The following is a 14,449-nucleotide window of genomic DNA, read 5'->3' as shown; positions in this document are numbered from 1 at the left end:
CCTTTTACCAGCCTTATGTGCTTTTCAGCACATGAATCCTGTGCGTGTTTTGTTAGATTTATGATACAGTGATACAGTGCTTAATTTTTGGTGGCTGTTTTTGAGACAAGCTTTCACCCATATAGCCCAGGCTAACCTCCAACATGTGATCCTCCTGCCTTGGTCTCCCAGTACTGGGATTGAAGGTAGGGACCACCATATCCAGCTCAAGTTTAATAGTTTTGAATTCAGAGTTCAAGGTAGCTTGAACATATAGATATGAGATATGGATATGAAATCTTTGAGAGGGAGAGGGGAAAGAAGAAAGAGGGGAAGAGGGGAAGAAAGGAAGGGTGGGAAGGGAAGGGGGAAGAGATTCACAGATCTATTTGTTATAGATTTATCTATTGTTAAGTTTTAAAAATTAAGGGATAGTAGGGGAAAAAAGAATCAATGAAGCCAGGCACCAGTGGCTCACACCTGTAAATCTAGCTACTTAGGAAGCTGAGATCTGAGGATCATGGTTCAAAGCCAGCCCGGGCAGGAAAGTCCATGAGACTCTTATCTCCAATAAACCACCAGAAAACTGGAAGTGGTACTGTGGCTCAAGTGGTAGAGAGCTCACCTTGAGCTGAAGAGCTGAGAGACAGTGCCCAGGCCCAGAGTTCAAGCCCCATGACCAACAACAACAAAAGAATCAATGAAAGGCTCAGTTAGAATAAAAATAATCACCTATAAAGATAGGAATAATACTACTTAGTATGTATCTTTTATATCAGCTTAAATTTGGAACCATATAAATGTTTTAAGTAAGTTTTTGATACATGTTTTTAACTTCTTACCACAGAAAAAATATTCTTAAAAATAAAGAACAGAAAATAAACTATCATGTATTTATGAACTCTCAGTCCGTGGCCAGTCTTGTTTCATCCATATCTCTACCCCATTCTCCACCTTCCCACACACCCATTATTTTGAAACAAATATTAGATGTGTGCCTTAAACAATGAGTACTTTTTTATATAACTAACTTGGTTATCATACTTAACTTTTTAACATTCTTATTTTTATTTTATTTTGTTGTAAAGATGCTGTACATAGGGGTTACAGTTACATGAGTAAGGTATGAGTACATTAATAATCAAATAGTACTTTAATTTCCTCACTTATCTAAAAGAAATATGATTGGTTTTTTCAAAATAGTATCTAACTCATTGTATTTTGTTTCTGAAATTTCTTTTAGTCTTTGATTCTCTCTCTTTTGTAAAAACAGTTTATTGTAAAATAAAAATGATAGGTTTGTTTCTGTAGTTTCCTTTTTCTGGATTTTGCTAATTGTATCCCTGTAGAGTCTTCTAAACTTGTTTCCTGAATCTTAAATCTTGTCTCAGTGTCAGTTAAATGTAATGTCTGAAAGATTCAGGGCTTTTTATTTTGTTTTTATTTGCCCAAAGTAGCATTATACTATAAAGTGACTGTTTATAGATGTTTATAGCTTTGTGATTTTGAGGAGTTATTGGCCTTATTCTTGTTAAAATTCCCCCCCATTAGATTTTCATGTAATTTTTTTAGAAAAAAGATTTCAAAATCAAATTTTAAACTGAGTGTAAGATTTTATGAAAGAAAATGATAATGAAAGGCACAGTTAATGTGATACAGATGTCTTTTAAAATTAGTTTTTAATTGACAAATCCTAATTGTCTACTTTTTTTCTTTTTTTTCTTTTTGTTTTTGTTGGTCGTGGGGCTTGAACTCTGGGCATGAGCGCTGTCCCTCAGCTCTTCAGCTCAAGGCTAGCGCTCTACCACTTGAGCTACAGCGCCACTTCCAGTTTTTTCTGGTGGTTTATTGGAGATAAGAGTTTCACGGACTTTCCTGCCCAGCCTGGCTTTGAACCGAGATCCTCAGATCTTAGCCTCCTGAGTAGCTAGGATTACAGGAATGAGCCATTGCTCCCGGCTTCTAATTGTCTACTTTTGTATCACAGTGAATGTAATGAAAGCTATAAGCAATCAGAGAGCAAATGTTTATACTGTACACTTGTTAATATGCAAGAAAGTATACAAAACTTTAAGTGACACCAATGTGTATGTAGCAAAGATGAAATTTGATACAATACATATAAAATTTTTATGAGACAGAATTAGTGAATGTAAGAAAAAGCCCTAAACACATATTCTGAAAACATTCTATGAATCAAATTTTAGTTGGAACATGTCTCCTAAACTCAGTTGATGTCAGAAAAATGTTGGTTTAAAAGTTGGTCTTGAACTTGAGCTGTTACTAGTTTTGGTGCAATAAATGTAATTACAATATCCCAATGACATAGACCAAAATAGTTGCGTTCTAAGACTGTGAGATAGTTTTGGCTCTGCAAGATTATTTTGAAGGACACAACAATTGAGTAGTGTCCTCTCCACCCCAATTTAGAAAGAGAAGTAGTAGCAAAGGTAGAAGAAAAGCTGTGCTCAACTTGGTTGTATTGATTAGATTCTATAATATTGATTTACTGTCATAAAATGTTCAAAGGCAGATTTTGCTGACTGTGGTAAATTGAGCTTTCAACATGTCAGGAACTCAAATCTGCTTTCCTTCTAATATGTGAATAGAATTTAAATTCATTCAGCAACAGCAGGCTTTATGTTCCTTACAATGATAAGAAATATTATTTATACTGCTACTGTATCCTTCAGATAGAAATTGAAAGGAATTTTTTCTAAGTCTTTCCATTAAAAAATTATATTAAGTGAAGTAAGCCAGGCCCAAAGAAACATAGGTCCCATTGTTTTCCTTATTTGCAATAACTAGTATAAGTCTAGGACAAATAGAAAGGTCAAAAGCTATGTACATATGACCATATAAGATGATGTTAAGTGAAATGAACCCCAAGATAGGGACACAAATGTTTTTTTTTCTTGCTTGCTATTGGTTTTAATGTATTTAAAATGTACTATGTGATTTTTCTGTTTCTTTGGTATGTTCTTCCCCCCACAGTATAACCCCTGTTTGCACTGTATTTGATGTCAGTGCCCTGAATCTTGTATATACATTTTTCTAAGGAGGGGAAGGGAAATAACAAAATGCTGAAATAAGGATACAGGTTGACCCATTGTAACAATGAGATATACAAGACACTATGTTGAAAACGAACTTTACAACTTGGAGGGGACAAACTTTACAACTTGGGGGGGACGGAGGGGTTGGGGAGGTGGGGAAGGGAGGGATGGTAGGAGATAAACAAAGGAAGGGGTAACAATGCTCAATAGGAAATGTACTCATTACCTTACTCATGTTACTGTAACCCCTCTGTACAGTATTTTTACAATAAAATAAACATTAAAAAAAGAAATTGAAAGGAATTGTAATAGCCAATGACCATGACTGATTTAACTACTACTGTCTGTCTACCATGGTTCTCATGTCAGGATAAAAATTATTTGGTGCTAAATATTTTTCTTTTTCTATTCAATTTACTGTTCAGCTATTGTCCTTCCATTTCTAGTTGTTTAATCTATTTTTCTCCAGGCTGTAGTATCACCTATATTCAACTTATTCAGCCTTAAGCTTCCTTATTTCATTTCCCCCATTATCTGATCCTTTTGTATATACAGACAGAAATGTGTGTGATGGATATAGATATTATTCTTGCTCCAGAAACTTGATATATTCCTCTCTTGCACAAGGTTTGTGTTCAGGCTTCTTGATTTTTCTGTAGACTAACGTATGAGTCTATTCTATGCTTCTACACTGAAAAAACCCAAAGAGTCAGCAGTAGAAGACACATGATCACAGTATACATGAACATCCAGTTGTTCATTATCTTTAATAAAGATATTCAGTTGGAACTCAGATGATGGTGGATTGGTAAATGAACAAATGTAAGGAGAAAAGAATTGGGAAAAAGGAGACTTATAGGGGATGGTAAGCAGGAATCAGTTAATTACCTACATTTAAATTCACATATCTGCATTGGAAAGGTAAACTCTGTTCACCCCTTATTATTTATCACAGTGATTATGATCGGGAGCAGTTTGCTGATAACCAAATCCCACTGTTGGTAATAGGAACAAAACTGGATCAGATTCATGAGACCAAGCGCCATGAAGTTTTAACTAGGACTGCTTTCTTGGCTGAGGATTTCAATGCAGAAGAGATTAATTTGGTATGTATTTTCACTAATACATGTTTGCTTTATTATTAAGCAATGTGAAAACAACAGATTTACATTTAACTCATAATTCTAGTGAAAGAAGCCTTCATACTCACATGCAGGCTATTTAGAGAGAGTCAAGGTTAGAATCAACATATCTGTATTCTCAGATGGACACAGTCACTTTGACTGTTCTACTTGAATGTTCAGACTTTTTTCTATGAATAATGTAGGCATAGATGCTTTATTGAAGATTTTTTAAAAATATACAAAAAATCAAAATCATTAAAATGACCAAGCTAACACTATGCCTTGATTATTTTTGCCTTAGCAAAACTCTTAACTACTTTTTAAAAAAATGTACCTTAATAGGCAGCAAATCATATAAGAAAATTTCAAAGTTCATCATAAGGAGTAGTTTATAAAACATACACATGGGCTGGGAAGGTGGCTCAAAGGTAGAGCGCTTGCCTTGCATGCATGAGGCCCTGGGTTCGATTCCTCAGCACCACACAAGCAAAAAGAAAAAGGCCGGAAGTGGTGCTGTGGCTCAAGTGGTAGAGCGCTAGCCTTGAGCTGAAGAGCTGAGGGACAGTGCCCAGGCCCAGAGTTCAGGGCCCAGGACCCCCCCCCCCAAAAAAAATAAAACATACACATGTACAGAGGATTGAGTCCTTCCTGAGATAGCTAGTTTAGCTAGAATTGAAGGATTAAAAAACTAAGAAATGGTACTCACATAGATAGCCTTACCCGGAGAAAGTTCCTGACCAGCATCTATAGTCATTGTTATATAGCATCATTCACAAGTGGGATTTCTAAACATATTCATTGTTTTACATTCCAGATATGCAGTGATGGTGGTTTAATAATACAGTGGGCAGCATTTATTGAGCACTTAGGTGTCAAACACGGTTCTAGTGCTATATATACATTTTCGCACATGAATCATCTCCACATCAATCCTTTTTGAAGTAGATACTACTTTTATCCCCATTAAAAGATGAAGACAAGAAGTAGAGACAGGTAACTTTTAGGTCAAATATGTCACTCTGTCTCTAGAGTTTAGGCTGTATAATTAAGACTATTTCTCATATAATTTTCCTTCAACTAAGATGAAAAGTTTAACTTTTTTAAAGAGCTCTTATAAGTTACCTAGACCAACAAATGTAACTGTATATATTACCAACAGTATCTGTGAAAATTAACTGCCCCCCTCACCCCAGCTGAAATTGTTTGTTCTAAGGTCTGGCAAAAGATCCAAGAGTCTAATTTTGTTTTGTTTTGTTTTTGTTACTTTTTTGTTACTTTTTGCTATCAGCAAACACTTTACTAGTTAATTATATGTACAACTCCAACTGAAATTTTAATAATCAGATGAATCTAATGTTCTGGCTCTGAACCAACATTGATTAATAGAGCTTGGTTCACCCACTTCTAGCCCATAACTAAGTCAGCTTCTGCCTGCCATTCCATTGCTTTTGTTCATTGTATTGTTCAGCAAAAGGTGCCTTTTTTCCCTCAGCTGTCACTGTGGAAGATTCAATGTAAACAATACCCCTGATAGTTAGCATTGGACCGTGGTATTCAAAAGGATTTTTGTATATAGATATATACATTACCCATACTGCAGAAATGCTAAGGTGCCTTTGTCTGAACACTATTTCCAAAGGGACATCTATCACTGATTGTATTTAATCTATCTCAGTGGAAACTTACAAGGTATTTCTGAATGTAATTGTATCTATGTGTTTCTATGACAACCAGCTAGGTGTATGTTATTCCTACTTGCCTTGTAGAGGCCTTTATTTGGTAACAAGCTGTAAAGGTATGCAACATGGGACTTCAGCACAGTCTCCAAAGAGTTCACATACAATGTGATTTTGGCTTTTTATCAGTGTACAGCATAAAGATCACAGCAGAAACAGTGATAGAAGAGTGTCATGAGATGCAAGGAAGAAAATTCCAAGAGGAAAATAAAGGGCTTCAAAGAGAGTGAAATAAAAAAGATTCTGTAATACATAGAAAAGTCAAATTGAAAACTAATAATACTAGTTCTAAGTGGAGCTTTGACACAAATGAATTCATTTAAAACTATGGAAAAGTGTCTGGCATAGGTGGCTCACACCTGTAATCCTAGCTACTCAGGAGACTGAGATCTGAGGAACTCAGTTTGAAGTCTGCCTTGGCAGGCTTGTTCTGCTCTCCAGTTAACCACCTAAAGCAGAAAGTGGAGCTGTGGCTCAAGTGGTAGAGCACTAGCCTTGAGCAAAAAAAAGCTTAGGGACAATGACCAGACCCTAAGTTTAAACCCCATGGAAAAGTAAGAATATAGCAAATGCATACATCAAAAAAAATTGATTTAAAGGTATCTTCTCAGTAAATCCAAATTATTTGAATTAAAAATAGATAGAAGAGCTGGGATGAAGGCTAGTGACAAAGCACTTGCCTAACAAGTGTAACATTCTGGGTTCAATCCCCACTACTAAAAAGGAAAAGACATTTAAAAATAGCTAGAAGATGGCTTATTTTTTAAAATCCTGCTAAACTTACTGTGTCTAGTATGAATTTTTCTGGTATGTTTTTGTCTCAAAAAGATCAGTAATGATCCCTTCTCAAGCTCTAACAGCTATTTAGAACTATTAATTTTTAGGCTTTTTCCTCAATCATGACCAGTGGCAAATGGCTTTTACAGCTCCAAAATTTTCACTCTAAAAACATAGGGTTTCAGAGTCCTTGAATTGTAGAGCCCTGAAATTAAGATATTGAGGCCAGGAGCACTTATTTGATGTTTGATATCATTTTTGTATTTTAGTTTAAAATCACCATTCACAGTCTGATGACTATGTAATCAGTGCCCACTTTTTTTTTTACGTATTTTTTTATTGTGAAAATACTGTACAGAGGGGTTACAATTACATGGGCAAGATAATGAGTACATTTCTTATCAAGCATTGTAGCCTCCTCCTTTGTTTCCCCTTCCCATCCCTTCGCATCCTCCCCCTTCCATCCCCCCACCAAAGTTGTAAAGTTCGTTTTTCGACATAACGACATGTACATCTCATTGTTGCAATGGGTCCTCCTGTATCCCTGTTTTAATGATTTGTTTTTTCCCTTCCCCTCCACATATACCAACATCATATATAGTGAAAGCAGGAGTTTTACCATGGGGGAGGGACATACAAAGCAACAAAGACATAATCTTATAAATATGTTAGAAACAATCCAGTATCTAATGCCAATCTAAAGTATGTTCTGTAGAAATATGTCCAGGTGTTATTCTAAATACAACAGTGTATACAATGATGTTTTGGTGTACTTAATCCATCTGTGGAATTATCTTTATTGTGTTAGATGCTTTTTGTATCTGAAAATTCTGATAGCGTTCTCTTAGAGTAGAAAAAGGAACTAATATTCCAAGACCTGATTTGTACCAGACATGCACTATTTAACTTTCACAAAAATCCTATAGGATAAGAATTATTATTATGCATTTCACAAATGAGTAATCCCAGGCTTAAAGGCTTAGTAGCTTAAGCAGTGTTACATAATGTAGGAATATTGGCACCGATTTTCAAGTAGAGTTTTCTGGGTCTGATTTCCCTAGTACTTTGTGGTCTTTGAAAACTTTGTTATGTAGTCTCTTTGGGATGTGAAGTGGACAGGGCTGAAGAATATATTTCAGTCTCTGGCCAGAATTTAAAATGTGATCCAAGAAATGTTGTGTATGGATAACACAGGTAGCATTTAAGGTAAGCATCAAAGTCTACTCTGTCTGGCAAGGTCACTAGTGACTAGCAAAGACAGTGCAATACTGCAATTCCAGGAGGACAGTAAGTTATTTAAAAGGTCTTTACAAAGTATTGTAGTGGTTTCACATTCCAGATTATTCTGTCATCTGAACCCTATTTTTTTTTCTATTTAAAGACTCCTACTGAACAGTAGCAACATATCTATTGTTTATTACCATTAAAAACAGAATGTCTTTGTGACCTATGAAGAGAAGGTTTTGGCAAATGTTTTTCCTTTGCTCCTTTTATCTTTATTTTCCTGCTTCCTACTGTATGTACTGTATTAAGTAGTAGTAGTACTATATTAAATAAATGAACTGTATTAAGTAGCTATATTAACTAGTTGTATTATATGTATTATATTAAGTAGTTGAACACTTAAGTTGTTAGTTATTACTTTAAAAAATGAAGTGTTTGCTGTTTGTAATGACTATTTCTGGTTTGGGGGTAAATGATTAGCACTTTAGTTTTGTTGTAAAAGTTCAACAAGAGCTAGGAATGTGGCTTAGTGGTAGACTGCTTGCCTGGCATACATGAAGCCCTGGATTCGATTCCTCAGTTCCACATAAACAGAAAAAGCTGGAAGTGGTGCTGTGGCCCAAGTGGTAGAATGCTAGCCTTGAGCAAAGCTCGCAGACAGTGTCCAGGCCCTGAGTTCAAGCCCCAGGACTGGCAAAAAAAAGAAAATTCAACGAATTTAGTCTTCATGGAAGACTAAATATTTGATGATAAATACATTGATTCAGCATACTCTAAAAGTGCTTAAATGACAGTAAAGCACCTTATCTTTCTTTGCTATCTTCCTATTTACTCTATACATCGTAATTTGAACATTATTCAGGTGTTTTATAAGAATATTGAAAATGTTTAGTGTAGGAATAATTGTAACTACTATAAAATTTATTATACTTAAAATGCTTTTGCTTCTGAACATTCATTTGTGGAATTTATGTTTTTCAGGATTGCACAAATCCACGGTACTTAGCTGCAGGTTCTTCCAATGCTGTCAAGCTCAGTAGGTTTTTTGATAAGGTAATGCCTTCAATTAAGTTATCATTAAGCTTTATTAAATGAGAATATAAACTCTTTATAGAATACTGTGTCCTTTTATCCCTTTGCCCAAAACTTTACAGGCTGAATAATACCTGTTTTCATCTCTTATCTGTTGAGATCTGTTGTTGCTCAAGGCTTATTGACGTATTTATTCCATCACCAGTGTTCTCTAAGCAAAGGGTAAAAGCTCCAAGATTTAAGTGAGGCTCTGAAAAAGACACATAGTTCCCCTTAAAACAATTCATGTTTACTCATTTCCCATTTTCTTTATGTACTTACTCATGTCTTTCCCCCCCTCACCTGCCAAAGGCACTGAATGAAAAAGGATCTGCCTAGCTAAAGCCTTGAGTTCTCTTTGCTTCTTTCACAATTGATATCTTCCATATCTAAAATTTTGAGCATTTCTTCATGTATTTCCCATTTATTTGTACTTCTTTTGAGAACTTTTTGTTCATTTCATCTGTCCATTATTAATTGGGTTATTCATTCTTTGGTGTTTAATGTGTGTGCGTGCGTGCGTGTGTGTGTGTGTGTGTGTGTGTGTGTGTGTGTGTGTGTGTATGTCAATACTAAAGCTTTAACTCAGGGCCTTTAACTCCTTTAGCTTTTTTTGCTCAAGCCTGGTGCTCTGCCACTTGAGCTACACCTTCACTTCAGTGTTTGCTGGTTAATTGGAAATAAGAATCTCTTGGGTTTTCCTGAACCATGATCCTCATAACTCAATATCCTGAGTAGCCAGGATTACAAGTATGGGCTAGCTCTTGAGTTCATAATATAGTCTAGATATTAATATTTTGTTGAATGAATATATGGCAAAGATTTTCTCCCATTCTGTAGGTTGTCTCTTCATTTTGATGTGCAGAAGCTGTTTACTGTAATACAACCCATTTATTAATTCCTGCTCTTGTTTCCTGGGCATTTGAGATCTTATTGACAAAGTCATTGCTATGCCTATATCTTATGTATTTTCCTTGTTTCCTATAGTAGTTTCAAAATTTCAGGTCTTACATTTAAGGTTATTTAAGCTAACTGCCGGTGGCTTACTCTATAATCCTAGCTCAAGAAAATAATGGTTCAAGACTAGCTAGGTCTCATCCTCCACACCCTTTTCATCCAGTAACTGGGCAGGGTGAGATGCATGTGTTGTCTCAGGTTTGAGATCATGTGGATTTCTGCTCCAGTCCAGCCCAGGCAGAAAAGCCCATGCAACTCCATCTTAACACCTGTCACCCCAGCTATAATGAGAAGCCTAAGATAGGTGTATCACGGTCCAGGTACACACTTGACAGGAAATAAGACCCTATCTCTCAAAAATCACCCACACAAAAAAGGACTAGAGATGTGGCTCAATAGTAGAACACCTAGCTAGCAAGCTTGAGACCCTGAGTTCAAACCCCAGTACTGCGTAAGAGTTGGGGGGGAGGGGTGTGTGTGTAAAGATCTTTGGTCCATTTTGAATTTATTTTATAAGTGATAGGGATATATTTCCAGTCTTCCTCTGTGGCTACCCAGTTCCAGTTTTCCCAGTACCTTCTGTTGTTGAAGAGGCTGCTTATTAGAGACATGTTATTGTCTCTGTTGTCAAAAATCAGATGGCTGTATTGAGTCTTTCATTCCATAGGTCTGTGTCTGGTTTTGTGCCAATACCATGCTGTTTTAAGGGCAGAGAAGTTGTTGGTTTGTTTTTGGCCATGTTAGGGTTTTAATTCAGGGCCTCACACTTGTTAGGTAGAGGGGGCAAGGTCTCTACTACTTGAGCCATGCCCTCTTAGCCCTTTTTGGTTTAATAATTTTTCAGATTGGGTCTCACATTTTTGGTTTTGCTTTGTTTGTGGTGCTGGAGTTTGAACTCAGGCCTCACACGGAAGGTACTCTACTGTATTTACTAATGACGTGTCTCCAGGCCTTTTTTTTGTGCTGCCTTTTGTTTTTTTAAACTTGTCCTCGGGCTTTAACTCGGGGCTTGAGCGCTGTCTCTGAGCTTTAGTGCTCAAGGCTAGTGCTCTACCACTTTGAGCCACAGCTCCACTTCTAGCTTTTTTTTACTGGTTAATTGGATATAAGAGTCTTGCAGCCTTTCTTGCCCAGTCGGCTTCGAATTGCTCTCCTCAGCTCTCAGCCCCCTAAATAGCCCAGCAACCAGTGCCCTGCTATGTACTGCATATTTTTGAGGTAGAGCCTCACATCCTTCCTAGGCAAATACTTGCTCTTTGACAAACCTGTTTTAAGCTTCTTGCCATAAACAGGGATTACCATACCCAGCTTCTTCTGTTAAGACAGAGTCACATAGACTTTTTCAGCACAGGCTGGCCATTTTCAGGCTCCCAAATAGCTAGGAGTATAAGTAGAGCCCATGGTGTCTTGCTAGATCTCTTATTTTTGCTTAAAGCCAGCCTCAGACTGCCATTTTCTTATCTATGGCTTTCTGTATAATTGGGATGATGGGCATATGGCACCACACCCAGCTCACTGAAATGGGACTCATTCAATTTTTTCCTGTCTGGCCTCAAACCATAATCCTCCCAAATATCTACGTGCTAGTAGCTGGGATTGCAGATGTGAACTACTGTGCCCAGCTCACCATGCTGTTTTTGTTACTTTTGCTTTGAAGTATAATTTGGAATTAGGTATTGTGATACCTCCAGGATGCTTCTTTTTGCTTAGAATTACTTTGGCTATTTGGTTCTTTTTGATTTTCATATAAATTTTAAGATTGATTTTTCTATTTCTGTGAAGGATAGCGCTGGTATTTTGATGGGAACTGTGTTGAATCTGTATATTGCTTTCAGTAGTGTGGCCATTTCACAATATTAGTTCTGATGATCAATATGAGAAGTCTTTCCATTTTCTAAAGTGTTCTTCAGTGTTTTTAATTGTCTTTGTAGAAATCTTTCACCTCATTTGTTGACTTTATTCCTAGTTTATTGTTTTTACTTTTTGCTTTTGTTTGGCTTTTAAAGCTGTTGTCAATGAGATTATTTTCTAGTTAGTCACTTTTTCCAGGTAAGTGTGCTAAGCCCTTACAAAAATCTTTATTTGTTTCTCACAGGTCATAGAGAAGAGGTACTTTTTAAGAGATGGCAATCAGGTTGGTATCTGTCTTTTCTTGAAAATGGGTTCTTAAATTTAGAGGGATAGTTTCTAAGTTTATCTCCATAAATGGTCTTAAAAAGTTGGTGGAAAGCCCTCGATAGGCTCAAGGAACTTACTTTCTTCTATCCTGTTAAAGACAAAAGAAAAAAAAATCAGTGAAGAACTAAGATACAAGATAAATTTATAGATAAAGTTGTATAAAATAACAAAATTAACCATTTGTTAGAGACTCAAACATTTATTTACAGATTCTGTCACAATACAAATAGTTTACATAAAAGTCCAGTTTGTGATTTTAGGAAATTCACTTCATCCTGGCCAGTTAGATGACAGTGTCTCCAATTTGTTGACAAATGTTCTCCATTTGGGTAGGATTTTTTTTATTTATTAATTAATATTCTGTGGTTTTCTGATTAAAACTTTAGAAGGCTGGTTCTATGGTAAACAGGCTGGAATACAGGGACAGAAAACAGGAAAAAAAATTACAGCGTTTGAACTCTCCCTGCTCAAAACTTAATGTGATCTTGTGTTTTACCTACAGATGCCAGGTTTTCCTGATCGAAAACGATTTTTGGGAGGAACGTTTAAGAGCCTTCATTATGACTGATGTACCTTCATAATGACTGAAGTACCCTCATCCCTTGGAAGAAAGAGCATGCAGTGGCAGTTGTCACAGCTTTCCTTTTGCTGTGTCAATTATTTACATCTCGGCCTTTTGATGGAAGCATCTTTAAAATGCTACCCTTTAGCCTTATCCTTTAATGGAAAAATGAAAGGACAGCACAACGGGGGGAGATCCAAGCTCCGTCCCCGTTCTTTGTGCTCCCCACCTTTCTTCTGCCCCTGTTTATAGATCATGTGACAGCCTGGTGAAAATAGGAGGTGTTTTCACAAGGATGCAGTAAATGAGCAGTGATAAGGTACTGCAGAGAAAATTTACTCCGGCTTGGAACTGAAGGGCTTTCTTTACGAGTCTGTAATTTTCCCACACTCATTGCTGAAGGCTAAATTAAGTACTTCAAAGAAGTATCTCTGTTATTTTACCTTCTTGAGGGGAAAGGTTAGGTAACCAGTCCCAAGTTGTCCACCTCAAATAATCTCCCTCATTTTCAAAGAAGCCAAATGGTGTTATTTAATTGTCTCTACCCTCATTACACAACAGGGATGCCTAAAAATAGTAACCCTCTCCTTTACTTTCTAAATGGCTTGGTGGCTGAGAGGGACAGACTAATAGCTGGAGTTAAATATAAATAGAGATTAATAATACATAGAGAACAGCAGGACCAGAAAAGAAGAATTCTGTGATAAACTGACAGCTTCTTCATCCTTTAGGTTGCAGCTGTCTGCAGGCTCATAATGTTTTCTGTTTGGATATGGTAGGAAGAAATCTAAAACCTGCACAAGGGCAGTAAGAGATTGGATGTTTACTCTTTGATGTTTACGTTTTTCAAGGAAATTCAACTCCTGACTTGTCCCTTAGCTATACTCAGAAAACTAAGAATATGATTTTTATATCAAAAAAACAATGTATTTATGGGGGAAAAGTGAAAATAAGCAACATTTATATGAATTATGAACTAGGATTCTTAGTGTTCATCGTCACTATAAAGCTCTCTGCATGTGTGTGTGTGAGATCACCTGTGTTCTTTCCCTCTGTGCTGCAGTCCTCTGCTCTCCTGATTTTACTTCATATTAAAAGTAATCATTTTCATTCTTGTTTTAAAATGAGGTGAAAAAGAACTAAATTCATTTTCTCTTCCACGTTAATTAAATTTTAGAAGTACTCTGGAAGCCAAGGTATGCTGAGAAAGGATATTAAAATGTTAGTGAGGGCTGGGAAGGTGGCTCAGTGGTAGAGCGCTTGCCTTGCATGCCTGAGGCCCTGGGTTCAATTCCTCAGCACCACATAAGCAAAAAGAAAAAAGCCAGAAGTGGCGCTGTGGCTCAAGTGGTAGAGCACTAACCTTGAGCTGAAGAGCTGAAGGATAGTGCCCAGGCCCAGAGTTCAGGCCCCACGACTGGACCCAAAAAAATAAATAAATAAATAAAATAAAATGTTAGTGAGTGCTTTTGGAGCGGCAGTCTGGGGAATTTACAAAAGCCTTTTGAAGGCACTTTTCATCAGCTGAACTTTTCTCCTGTTCTTCTTCCCTCACTCACTGAAGCAGCTAGCACTGGTTGTTTTTGCTCATTTTTATTTTTTTTTAGATAAAATGGAGTCATGCAAATCATGTTCTGTGTGTGAAATGTGGCAAAGGTGTGTTGTGGCAGAGGCTATAGAGTTGGGAAATAGAAACCAAATGCTACACAAGGGCCTAAATCATCCAAAACTCTTCGGAGTTTCCTTGTTAAAAATAAATCAATGTTAAACAGCTTAACCTAACCC

At 36.7% G+C, this 14,449-nt stretch overlaps 1 protein-coding gene across 1 annotated transcript in view; it reads left to right on the top strand.

Moving 5' to 3' along the window:
- Rabl3 (RAB, member of RAS oncogene family like 3) overlaps window positions 1–13,888 on the top strand; it is a 43,518-nt gene extending 29,630 nt beyond the window's left edge. Inside the window, exons 5-8 of the mRNA XM_042669842.1 lie at window positions 3,991–4,141; window positions 8,878–8,949; window positions 12,020–12,058; window positions 12,605–13,888. Of these exons, the coding sequence (XP_042525776.1) occupies window positions 3,991–4,141; window positions 8,878–8,949; window positions 12,020–12,058; window positions 12,605–12,670 (328 nt within the window). The 3' untranslated portion in view covers window positions 12,671–13,888. The remainder of the gene's footprint in view (window positions 1–3,990; window positions 4,142–8,877; window positions 8,950–12,019; window positions 12,059–12,604) is intronic.
- Window positions 13,889–14,449: the final 561 nt, after the last annotated feature.

Source organism: Dipodomys spectabilis, unplaced genomic scaffold, assembly GCF_019054845.1.
Source record: "Dipodomys spectabilis isolate Male_0828 unplaced genomic scaffold, ASM1905484v1 ptg000017l, whole genome shotgun sequence".
In the NCBI taxonomy this organism is placed as follows: domain Eukaryota; kingdom Metazoa; phylum Chordata; class Mammalia; order Rodentia; family Heteromyidae; genus Dipodomys; species Dipodomys spectabilis.
The sequence above is the reverse complement of the archived record's forward strand: the minus strand, read 5'-3'. Positions and strand labels throughout refer to the sequence as shown.